The 13620-nt window shown below is 34.6% G+C and overlaps 1 protein-coding gene across 1 annotated transcript in view; it reads right to left on the reverse strand.

Moving 5' to 3' along the window:
- Positions 1–2600: 2600 nt before the first annotated feature.
- Positions 2601–13620, reverse strand: part of Gnai1 (G protein subunit alpha i1) — an 87830-nt gene continuing 76810 nt past the window's right edge. The window contains exons 7-8 of the mRNA XM_046464164.2: positions 12436–12589; positions 2601–8154 (exon numbers count right to left, since the gene is read on the reverse strand). Coding sequence (XP_046320120.1) covers positions 7964–8154; positions 12436–12589 — 345 coding nt within the window. The 3' untranslated portion in view covers positions 2601–7963. The remainder of the gene's footprint in view (positions 8155–12435; positions 12590–13620) is intronic.

Here is a 13620-nt window from a genome sequence, read left to right on the forward strand (position 1 = left end):
TTTTTAATAACTGTTAGAACCTATCCAGGTTAATCATTTAGCCACTTTAAAACTTGAATAGACTTTTTTATTTGAGGCACATCTTCTCAGGTTGAAAATTATCATAGTTCCTGTAGTGTATTTACCTACCTACCTTCGTACAAGTATATGCACATATAAATATTAACTGTTCCATTAAACAAATAAACTCAAATTACGAAGTTTGAGAATCTAGTAAGCTTCATTTATGGAGTTTAGTAAATATGACTATTCAACCTTCAAGAACAAACCATTTGCAGTCTTCTGTCTTTATTGAAAAACACACCATGCCTCTAAGACCTAGGGATATTTGATACTCTGTCCTGAATTTAGATTCTGCAGACTACCTAATTCCTGTCCTCCTCCACAGCTCCTGGGAGCTGCTCTTTGTGAAAAAAAAGTTTAGAAGCTTTTTTCATGCATGACTGTATTCAGTCCGGTCCTGTGGGAGGTGTAGAGGAAGAAAGGAATTTGGCTGAGGGAATTGAAACATATTAAGAAAACAAAACACAACTTAATAATAACACTTAAAAAATACCCAAAAAACTAATCTTGTGATTTGACTAAAGAGCATGAAGAGATAGGTTTGTAAAGTAGAGCTTAGTAACTTTCCAGTACCCCATGGGTCCACTCTCACTGTATTAGAACTAAAAATTTCAAACCTCACTTCTATAATATAGATTTTCAAATGAGCTTTGTCTCTTCTATTTCAGCTGAAAAATTTGAAGTGAAAAAGGGATTCATTTTTCCTTTTCAGTAAAGGACATATATTGAACCAAAAAACAGCACTGAGAACTGGAATTGTCCAACCCTTCATTTGGGTCCACCATTTTCCAAGGGAGTCACTAAAGTAGTGAGTTATTCAAGGCACCAAGACCCAGATCTCCTACATTCAAATTTTAGCTTTTAATTTATTGTGTTTCCCTAAAATGTGAGAACTTTCCCATGAAATGCAAATAGAGTTGTTGTGGGATGGGAAAAAAAAAAAGTATTCCCCTTTCTAAATAGAAATACCATGCAAGATACATGAATAATTATTTCTTCTAGTAACCACATTAAAAAAAAAATGTAAAAAGAAACAGGTGGGTTGGGCCTGGTGGCGCATGCATGCCTGTTATCCCAGAGGCTTGGGAAGCTGAGGCAGGAGGACCTCAAGTTCAAAGCCAGCCTCGGCAACTTAGCAAAATCCTGTCTTTAAATAAAAAGAGTGTGGGTTAGTTTGCTGGGAATGTGGCTCAGAGGTTGAGTGCCTCTGCATTCAATCCTTGGCACCAAAATAAACAAACAGAAACAGGTGGAATTTAAAATGTTTAACTTAATCCAATGTCAAAAACACTCTCAGCTCAACATGTACATTTTTTTTTAAAGTCTTTGAACTCTTGTGTGTATGTCACACAAGAACAGCACAAATTTGGACTAGCAACAATTCAAGTGCTGCTGTTGAGTACACCTCCAGTGTTGTGAAACATGGTTAATACCTATTAATTTCTTTACTGCTGGACTTTCCAGTCATTGATGTGCTCAAGCACATCAGGCATACTTATTTACATCTGCTCAAGCAACACAAATGGACTCATACTAAACCATGTGGTGTCCCTAGGAGAAGCTTCTTCATGCACCAGATTTTGAAGACAAAACTAACAAAGGACTTACATTTCTGTATTTCACTCCTATCTGTGACACTTTCTAGGTAGCCAACACTGAGTAATTTATTAATCTCTCTTAAATTTTTGTCCATATCTGGAAAATGGAAATTTTACTGACACTGCAGTACTACCTTAAAGAATAAATGAGAACATTAACAAGGAGAAGCCAGAAAAGTACCTGGTACAAGGCTGGCACAGAATGAATATATTATACACGCATTTTAATCTATATATTAAAGACACCACAAGTGACAGAGTACCTGTACTATATTTGAAACTATGTATGAGTTTATAGTTTTGAATGAATTCTCTTTTATTGTCAAAATTTCAAGGGACTTTGGAACTATGTTGTTTCAAATCTGCACCTAGAAGCCTCAAGTGCAGTACATCAGAGGTGGGTCTTAGAGAAGAAAGGGCACATTATATGGGCTCCATGCTTCCACTCTTAACTTTAGTCAGAAAAATTCTTTAAGTCTTTAGGTAAGTTTCCATTTGAAAGAAAATATCCTTTTAAAGTTAATTTATAATCTATAATAGAAAATTTAAGGATGAAATAGAATGTACTCTCAAGTCTGAAAAAAGGTTCTATTTATTAAAGGTAAACTACCTTATGAAGTAGATTGCTAGAACTGGTCACTATGGAATGGTAATGACTTGTATTCCGAAGTAAGGGAAACATATCTACTACTACAGTGGAGTGTTGCAAAGAAAGTCCTGTGCAAATCACCTTAGTGAATATTCTGCTGGTATAGTCCATGTTCTGCAAAACTGACAATGCAACACTATTTAGTAAATGAAAATTAAAGGCAGAATTGTTTGGAAGTAGCTTTGACTTGTCTTTTTTTGATTTTGAAAAGTGGGGCAAGGAGCACATTCTATAAAGTTTCCACAAAAATCATTATAATTCAAGAGTGCATAACAAAATTCCAAGTAATATCTGATCTTCACAGTGGTTTATTTTGAAGACTAGATTTCAGTGAAATAGCACAAGCATTTGCCAATTTAGTAAAACTAACTACTATACATCTCATTTAACAAAAACAGGAAATCCTGGTAAGACAGAGAATATACCCAGTGTGTTCCCACAGGAGTACAATTTTATGAACCCTTTTTGCTACTTTAACAGAATGCTGAGAAGGGGGAATGCAGAATAAAGACTTACTTCTTACAGTTCTGCAGACTGGGAAGTCCAATGTCAAGGTGGTGGCCTGAGACAGTCAGGTGCTGGAGCTCAGATCTCCTTTTTTTCTTCTTATAAAGTCATTAATCCCATGATGGGGGCCCCACCCTCATGATATTATCTGACCCTGCATTCAAATATCAGACATATTTGAATTTGGGGATTAGTTTCCAGAACACTGACTTTTGACTCAGTTTGGGTCACACATCATAGCACCCTTCATAGAGAATGCAGTTGGGTAAAGAAGTTTATTAAAGCCTTTGGTGTCTTGGGATTCCCCTCTATGTACCTTCTTTTAAGTGATGCAGTACAGTAGCATTCAGGAAGAAACAGCACATTCCTTTATTAAAAGTGGCTAAAATAGTCCCCGCCTAGATTAGTCTTCGATGCATGTTTTCCTTAAATTATATCATTTAAAATCCATTACAATGCATTGTTAATCAGAAGAATGATCTCTTTGAAACCACAGTGTTTCATCCCCTTTATAGATGAAGACCCAGGAGGAAGGGAAAAAATTCAAAGAAGCTGGAAATTACTTGACCTTATGCATGGTGCTTGAGAAGGTTTATCACACATACTGGGGTTGTTCTAGTCAAGCAACCTCAGTTCTGTCCTGTACAACCACAGCCAATCCCTGTCTGTGCATATTTGGGTGTCTCTTGACTTGATGAAATGTGTTTCCTAACTTCTAATGTAACTAAAAAAATCCCAGTAAATAAAAGAAATCACAACAAACACCAAAGCAAGCAGTTATTGGTTAAGGAAAAAAATGCCTGGGAAACAGGCCAGTGGAGTTGTGAAATATAAAACTCTTTTGATATAAATACATTTTAGCTGTTAAGACAGGGTTTTGAAGTGCAACTAAGAAAATTTCCCAAACTAACATTAAAATAAGTTTTCCTATAGTTATGGTTACCTTAAAATTACAGGGAAGCATCCTAAAGTTGATGCATTTTTCTCTTATTCACATGTTCCAGTATCTCTACCAGTGTGAGATGCTCCACAGTTTTAACTAAAGATGAAATGTGATAGCTATTTTGGTTTTGAGGCATTTCATACAAAATGCATATCAGTAACTTTCTTGGTAAATACAGATTACATCTAAGGTATTGTAAAAACAAATATTCTTTATAGACACCACCAGCAAAATGTATTGACAGTGTACTACATGCCATGCTTCCTTCTAATCGCTGCACATGCACTGTGAACTTAAGACTGACTATAACCATTAAGATGGGCTACTAAATCCTATTTTTCTCAGATAATAAAAAGGAGGTACAGCATGATTAAATAACTTGCTTGAGGTTCACCAATTAAGAGAGTACCAGGATTTGAACCCATTCTGGGTGCTGAGATCTAGGATTTTCACCATTATTTTCTACTCCAAAATGACACACTAAGAAATGACCATGCTAAACATCTACAATATCGGTCAGGCTAATATCTGTAATATTGATCACATTATTCAATATATTCATTATGCAAGGCACCAAGGGTAGTTTTGCAGACAAAAAATGATATAAAAATTCATATAACTGTGCTCTCAAGTAGCTTCAAAATCTAATGGATGGTAAGATAACACAAACAGCTTTGATATAGCACATAATATGTACTTTTTTAAATGTAAAATTCAAATAAACTCAGAAAGGCTGAGTGAGATAGATGAAAGATCACGTGTACATTTTCTGGAAAAAAGAAGCATTCTTTGGAGTCCTCTGGCAGACAGGGGGTTAAAAGTCTTAAGTTTGAAACCTTCATCATGCTCAAGTTAACCTCTCTGAGCCTCTTTGATCTGTCTCACAGTTATTGTCAGCATTTAACAAGCATCCAATATGCATTCTATCCAACACTTTTCAGTTAAATTAAACATGATTGAAATAGATCAAGCATAAAAATAATTTTTTCAGAAAGGTACTACAATGAAGGGAACTATAGATACCACAAGAGTGTTAGGGACTTTAGGAATGGAAACTGGGGATTTCTTTTCTTAATAGGTTTTTTTTAAAAGAAAATCAGTCTTTATTTTTAAGAGTGAGAGTAAGAAGATACAGAGATTTCTCAAATAACACTGCCCCACGCATGCACAGCCTCTGCCATTATTAATATTCCCATCAGAGTGGTACATTTGTTACACTTGATGAGCCAAGGGAATTAAAAAGAAATTGGGACTTTTGACTCAGTTTGGGGAACTTGGACCGGTCTGGCCTGCCATGTACAGCCAGGGAACTGAGAAATGTGACTGGCAACTCTACATAGAGGACCAAGTACTTCTCTCAAAAGGACAGAACAGATACCAGTGAAATCTAAAAGAGGTATCACAAACAAAAGTACTGATGAATAAAATAAAATTATTAACAGATATGAATGAAGACTTCATATGCACCAGGCAGTTTCAAAGCATATAACATGTACCATGTGGTATAATTCTTAGAGGAGAGAGCCTGGGTGATGAACAGAGCACTACTTGGATGTAGTATAGGAGGAGAACAGGGAGTAATGAAGTGGGCTCAGATGATGGAGAGCACTGAATGGGAGGCTAAGTTATATTTCATTTTATTGACATGTCAGAGACAATGCAGGTGACTGCACAGAATGCAAAACAGTCACAGCTCTTTATTAACTAATCTGAGTTAGAGGAGGAAGAAGTGGGAGATGGAATTTAATTTAGTTTGTCATCTCAATTGGGAAGTTCAGCAAAGACCTGAGTTCATCAGGTTGCTATGGGAATGGAAAACAGAAAAACAAAATAAAAAAGCCCAAAACATTAAAAGATGTCCTTGAGGGTATGCCCCAAATGACTAAGGACCTCTCAATAGTACCCAGCTTTCAGAGATTCTACCACCTCCCAATAGCACCATCCAGAGACCCGTGACTTTAAGGATGGACTTTTGGGGGACACTCAACATCCAAACTACAGCAGTAGCTAAAATATCAAAATAAAGGGTGACAACTGGATTCGGAGGAGAATGATGATGAATTTAGTTTGGGGCACACTGAGCTGGGGCAGGTGACGAATTCTCAAAAGACTTTCAAGCAGGTAATCCCAAACATGGCATCATATTTCAATATGAGAACAAGTGGGGCAGGTAAACTCAAGCTTCTGAAATAGAATTGCAAAAAGAGCACTGTGAAAGAAGAAATGAATATACAATATAATGATACTTAAATTCTAATGCATATTGGGTTTAGCCAACAGGTTTGTAAAATTTTAAAAATTTAGATTTATTAGGATTTATTAGTAACACAATCACAGAGAATAAAGTTCAAGAATTCACCAAGGATGGTCACCAGTATGTGCTTCTTTGTGGCTTTTAAAACCATATTCCTCATCATTCAAATTTATTCATAATTTAAATTTCATAGATAGCTTCACAATGTGGATCTTACAGGTCTTCCATCAGTAAAATTAATGAAAACATATCTTTCATGAAAGGCACATAAAGAATCTAAACTAACACATTTAAGGAATTTCGCTAATTTTGAATTTCTTTACAAAGAAGGAAAAAAAATCCCCTAATGAAACAGATATGAATGTAGTTCATGGTTACCCATACACACACATATACACATACTTCAACAAACATACTTGAACAAAATGACAACACATAACTAAACTCAAGAACCACTTACCAGCAACACTTACTGAAAGACTTAGTTTTTCAGGATGAGTAAAAAAAAAAAAAAAAGCAGGGGGCGGGGGAACGGGAGCAGGGAGTGGTGTTCATTTGGTTAAAACAAGGTCACAGAGACACCTTGTAAATAATCGAAAGAAAAATGATTCTACCAATGTTCAATATCTAGCTGATAATGTAACACTTATTTGACCATACACACAATCACTGATTCTGTTAAATACTATTACTCATTTTCTAGATGTTACTGTCCATTTAATTGTCAGAAATAACAGTATAATTTAAAAAGAAAAAAATATAAATTTCAACAAGAGAATTTGAATATCTAAGAAAAAAAGTCATTTTAACATAGTGTTATAATTAAATTGGAAACAAGTTACATGTGTGAATTTAAAGCTTACATAAAATATCAGCAATAGAGTATTCAAAGATCTTTTGTGTTATCCTGCAAACAAGAAACTATTATGTATGCTAAGTACAAGGGATTTCCCAAAGGAAATACACAAATGAATGTCTCAAAATTCATTATGCTAAATTATTTTTTTACCCACAAAATGCTCTCAACATCCACCTAAACTCAGTTATAAATAAAAATGTAGTTATTTAAAGTGTATAAAATTAATCTGGCATCACCTTTAAGGTAATGCATGAATACTATCCAGATATTAAAATTCAAAGTGAAAACAAACCAAATGAATAAAAATTATGTGTTTATAAGTCTAAGATAGTATATCCTCAAAAATCTGAAGTTTTAGTTTTTCAAACTAAATCTAAGGTAGAATCAGAGCAGCATGCACTCATTAAATAAAAGAATGATTAAAATGCATACATATTGAAATAATTGATCCAAAGGCAGGTATACTCATCCTTTTTAAGAACGTTTCAATAAAACACATTAAATTCAAAGAACAAATCATGTTATTAAAATAGTCTGTGCAATGTTTGTACAAATAACATTTTTATGAATCCAAGTATACATATAATCAAGATAAGGGGCTGTGACATTTTCTAATATCAATTATTGTATCTAAAAATTATAGGACATGAACATAAATAAAGCTTTTTAAAACTGGCAAATACAGTAAAAGTCTGTCATTCAGTACAAGGTACTTAATATTTATGTTATTTCCAAAGCCATCACACTAGAATTATAAGTTGCCACTCTTAAACCTAAAAGTAATGTGGGAAATAAAAGTTATAAATACATTATACATACATTTGCATATTTACACTTACACAGAAATCAATATACTAGAGCCCAGCGTTAACACTGTCCTTCATTTTCACATTCAGGACCATATTTCACAATTAAGAAAGGTCCTTCTGTTACTTTCAGGTAAAGAAACAAAACAGAACCACTTTGGTCAGATCCCAGATGCATCTGCTGTATAACTACATTCTGTGTTGCTGCAAGACTCTAGTCTAGAGAGATCCATACATAAGTACTCATTTGGTTTGAAAATGCATTTTACTATTAACTGCAAAACTTAGAAGAGACCACAATCTTTTAGATTATTTTTTATGATGACATCTGTTACAGCATCAAAAACAAACTGCACGTTCTTAGTATCTGTGGCACATGTGAAGTGGGTGTATATTTCCTTTGTGTCCTTTCTTTTATTGAGGTCTTCAAACTGACATTGAATATATGCAGCTGCTTCTTCATATGTATTTGATCCTGAGATGGGAAAAGCAAAGAAACAATGTAAAAAGTTAAAGTACTTACACTGCTAAGCAAAAGGGATCTTAGAATATAAAATTTTGACTCTGTAACTGCATTTTGCCTTAGAGAATGAGAGGACTTTTCTAAATGAAAAACACCTAACAACCTTTAAGGACTATAAGTTATCCTTAAAACTAAAATCTCCTTTGCACAGTATTCTATATTTGTTGTGATCTTTGTTCTGACCTCAATCTCCAAATGCCCAATCTTCTTTTTACTCTTATCCTCTATCATCTACAGCCCAAACTGAATCACTAGAGTGCCTGATGGTGTCATGCTATTGCAGTTCTAGTCCAGTGGCAGATCAATAATGCTGGCAGAATGCTGATTTTTCTACCCCCTTTCTTATTTACACATTAACTAACATTTATCATTTTTTCTTTATTCAAAAATCATACAAACATGTACAATGTAGCTTAAGGCTGAGATTACAAATAGTGAATGACACACTCCTACTTTCAAGTTACTGACTAAAGACTTCAGAAATTGTTTGGCAATACTAAAGAAAACTGCATGCATGCTCTAACCCAGCAAGTTTAGTATACACTAGATACTACTATCTGTACATATTCATTAGAAGACATATGAAAAACACTCATAGTGGTACTAAAGTTCATCAACTGTAGCTGGCTAATAAATTCTGGTATATTCATACAACATGTTGCCATACAGAAATGAGTGATGAGAACAAAAGTACCACAGGAACACAGAGTAACACAGATCAATCTTCTTAATGTTTTGTTCAACAAAAGAAGCTAGAAACAAAAACACTACATACTGTGTGATCCCACAAGTGTTTAGAAAATATTCAAAATACACAGAAGAGGACAAAAGTCAAGATAATGATTACTCTGCGACTGGAAGGATGAGAGGGAGGTACTTGATCAGTTAAGGCTGGGAGGAGGCATGAAAGGGCTTCTGTGACCCTCCAATAGTCTCCTAACTCCAGTGGTGGATGTTACTTCTCCACTTTTCACTTTGCAAGTTCACTTTTAAAAATCCAATACTTTACTTGTACTGTCTATATACATATAATGGTACTGCAATAAAATATATTAATAAATACAATATGATAAATAAAATAGTTGAATAAAATGGTCCTTTGAATACATAATTTAAATCCCTATTTAGTACTAATAATCCAAGATTATATGTCTGGCTTTCAAGGTTCTCTGTTACCCAGTCTGTTTTGGATTGCTATTCTGAGGCCCTCTACTCCCCATCTGACGCTCCCTTTGTTTCAGAAGGACCCAATATACAAACTGCCCCCTGTGTTGCTGAACGTTTTCCTCTGCACTGTCCTGTACCACCTGATTTCCCCAACCAGGCTTTCAGGTTTGCTCACAATTATCACTACATCTAACTTCCTAATTACCCCAATTCAGATGGGCTCTGTATCATTAAAACCCCCTAAAGACTGTGGAAACACTCTATTTCAGTTTTTGTTACATTGTTTTAACAGGGTCTCAAATTCCTTTTCAGCATTATGTCTCCTAACCAAGAATGTGAACACATCAAAGATAAACATCGTCTTCTATAGCTTGCTCAGTTCCTTTCATGTCTTACATGATACCCTGTAAATGAAGCATGACAAAATCCATAGGGATGCTGGGCTTACAGAACTCATTATATAAAGGACAAAGAAGTAGTAAAACTTGAATAAGTTTACATTTGAATTCTGATGTTGCTAGAAGATAATCATATATTTTAACAAATCAATTTTTATCTTATTAAAGCATAATAAGGTTAGTGCTCTGAAATTTTGAAGCAATGAACAGTGTCTGCTTGGACCAAGGAAATTACTATAACCCTTTCATTAAAAATATGTTTTGGAGAAAGAGCTTACACTAAGTGCTCACTAACTATAAATATTTAGTGTAGTTGGTTAAATTACTATACCAAAGAGCTACAAGTTACAGGACTGAGCCAATGAGCACATTTCTTAATCTGACTTTAAGTCTTAAGAAAATGACAGCAAAGTGTGTGCTTCAAGGTGATAGGTATTTTTGAACATATGACGGAACTTTCCTAAACAAAAATGAGTATACAAAAAAGGAATAAGAACATTTTTAAGAATGAAGAACTGAGAAGCTGATGATATAATTAAAAGGGATCTGAGTAAAAAATATGAGCTTAGTTTGAATTTCAGGTGCTAAGAAATGTAGAGGGAACCCAGCAGTTGTTAATTCGAGCCTGAGGCTCCAGAGAGAAATTCAAGTTGACAAGAATGTGTCAGAGAACAGATAAGTCTGTGAAAAGGCAGAGTGCTGAAGGACTGCAGGACTGCAGATGGAAGCCAGTGAAATGGCAACACAGGAAAAAGAGGTAGACGAAGAGAGCACAGGAGCAGGCAGAGGCTGGAGACACAAATGAGGGTGTGGCTTGGGGGCCAGATAGGCTTGTTCCATAGGAAGCAACAGCCATAAGAATGAGAGCTGAGGCTGAAGTAAGCAGCAACTGAATCAATACTTATAGCATGCAGTGCAGATTTTAAATTATAATCTTAACACTGAAAATATGAAATAATGATCTAATAAATCTTTGTGGGCGAAGATTCTGAAATCAGGAATTCTTGCTAATTTGACAACATAAGCAAAAATTCTTGAACACATTGTATACGTGGCAAGGAAAGGGCTAACAAGTACATGCTTGGTTGCTGTAAAATTGCTATAGGTATACAATATTTATGGACTAATTTGGATACTTTTTTATGAATTAATACATAATAGCTACTTCAACGTAAAAAAACAATAAAAAATAAACTGAAGAACATGTTCAAGTAAGGGAAAACTGAGCTACCTTATTCTGAATTACTCCAATCTTGGAATTTGAACAATATATAATTTTATTCCTAATAAGCACTAAAAATCTTTCTGAATAAGGTAACTTAGGATAATGTGACTTTCCAAAAGCAAACAAGTTTTTAAGCAAGTCACTGTATAAAATTATTGTGAACCAAAGTATAGCTTCACAACACATAAAAAAGTGCTGTAATAATGAGCAGCATTTCCCTTTTGCTTCCACAGAGAATTTGATTAAATGTAGCCTCATTATTAGTGGTCTGGATGCAGGAGAGCAATCGACTTGGGTCTGGAACTAACCTCTATGGGTTTGTCAAGCTCAAGCATTCACACTTATATGAACTGAGCAATCCAAGTACTGACACACTGGATTGCCTAATATTGCCTGGAAATGGCAGTTATTAATGGTACAACTATTAATTATTATTAAGATAGACTAAAAATGTTGTTTATAGTGAAATAGTTCTTGAGATTTCTTTTTTTTTTTTTTTTTAAGCAGGAAAGACTAGACAAGGGTAAGTAATAAACTCTTCAGACTATTTCCATTTAGAGATCATTTAAGTCAGTGGTAGCTATAACTTTTGCAATTAAAGCACAGAGTTCTCTTTACTAAAATAAAATCTTATTCAGAAGCCCAATGTGTAAAACAGATGAGAAATGAATTACTCTGTAAGAGAGGAGCTGTAAGATGGTAAGTGTGGGAGGGTAAGTAGCTCTATTCCCAGTGCTCACTCCTGATTGCAGGTTAGGAGGGGCCAGACTAGATTCAAAACAATGTATGAACCCAATTCCTGATTTTACAGATGGTGTACTGAAGCCTAGATAAATTGTAAGTCTTGTTCAACGTCAAGGAGCTTGTTTTGAAAAAGCTAGGATTGTACTTCAAGTCTATTTTTTTTTCACTCCCAGTGCTTTTCCCATGGTAGTAAAATTAAAGCATCATCAACAGTCTCGTTAATGAAGTTTAGATTTCATAAGAAACCTTCTCTGATGGAACCAGAGTCAGCTGTCTCGCCGATTATTCCTTATACGAATGCCCATGTTCCTTCTTAGTGGTATGGTGCACTGCTCTTGTCTGTTTATGAGTATGTCAGTCTTTGAGTTCAGACAGAGAACAGAGACATGTTTTATTTATGTGCATCCCACAATACCTCTCATGGGATCTGTTTCCTGGATGAACAAACCAATATTTTAACTTTATGAAGACTTGTAGTCATCACTGAAAATTATCTATCAATCCGCTTTTCCATAAAATAAACACATTTTCAGTAATCTCATCCACATCTTGTGCTCAAATGCAGTTTGATAAATAATATCCCCTCAAGGTATAAGGATTACCAAGTTGAGAGATTTAAATCAACTGAAATCTTGCCGTAGGGGAAGCTTTACTTAGAAATATATGACATGTTAAGTTATTCAAAGAAAAGCAAAATACCTGCGTATTCTGGATAGCATATAGTGAGGGGGCTCTTTTTGATTTTTTCTTCAAAGAGATCCTTCTTGTTTAGAAACAGTATAATGGATGTATCTGTAAACCACTTGTTGTTACATATGCTGTCGAATAATTTCATGCTTTCATGCATTCGATTCTATAATAAAAAATAAAACCAAGTTTTTATTAACAGCAAGGATCTGGATGACTATTTTTAGAAAACACAATGTTCAACAAAACAGGGCTTTTTAGTTGAAAAAGAGGTAACTCTCCACTAAAATGAATTTCTACCATTTCAGAACAAGCACACTTTGATGTTAGGCGAGACAGGTGTCTCATGGCTTTTTGCACTCAATAATTACTTGCTGAGTGTTCGCTGTGAGTTCTGTGCTATGCCTGGAAACATCCTGCTGCAGGATGTTATAATCTGATGCCCAACAGTGAACATCTGAAAAGAATTCATGATTATAGAGGTCATCTCTGTTTTCATTAAGAGGTAAGTGGAGCTTTTAAAGATTAATAAATTAAATTTAACAAGTGAAATTCAATTAGTCTAACACTCCAAAGAAAGAAGACTTCCAATTCTTGTTTCTTGCCCTTCCAGGGTCTGTATTCAGCAGGGACACTGAGATATTTCATAGAGCTGAAATGAAAGAAAGTATAGTGTTGCACTGTACCTACTGCATTATAATTGTATATACTTGATTTTAAAAACACAAACTAAGCCTATCTCTTTTTTATTTCCCCCATGTTGCATTAAAGTTAATTTAAAGTAATAGTTTAAATTTCTATTTCTACTTCTCCAAATTAATGGCAATGAAACATATCTAAAAATTACAAAGCATAGCACACATCAAAGATTACTAAACTGCCAGAAATAACAAGAAAAAATGAGTCTTGGATTATCATGGACCTAACTTTACTTTCATTTAGTCTGTAAGTACAGCATATTGGAAATGCACAGTTAAACATACAGGGTTGAGGTAAAATTGACTCTCAATCTCTTCCTTAAGATGCATCTGTGATTCTTTAGCATTCTTTCCTTAAATGCAAACAGAAAAGTTGAAGAAAAGAGCCTGAACTTTCAAATAATTTGGGCATAAGCAAGAATTTCTCAAGAATTTTTCTCAGAAAAGTTCTTGGCAACACCATCTCCAGCTCTGCATATTTCATGCTCCAGCTTCAAAA

Source organism: Marmota monax, unplaced genomic scaffold (genome assembly GCF_021218885.2).
Source record: "Marmota monax isolate L192 unplaced genomic scaffold, Marmota_monax_Labrador192_F-V1.1 WCK01_AAM20220418_F8-fsc00065, whole genome shotgun sequence".
Taxonomy (NCBI): domain Eukaryota; kingdom Metazoa; phylum Chordata; class Mammalia; order Rodentia; family Sciuridae; genus Marmota; species Marmota monax.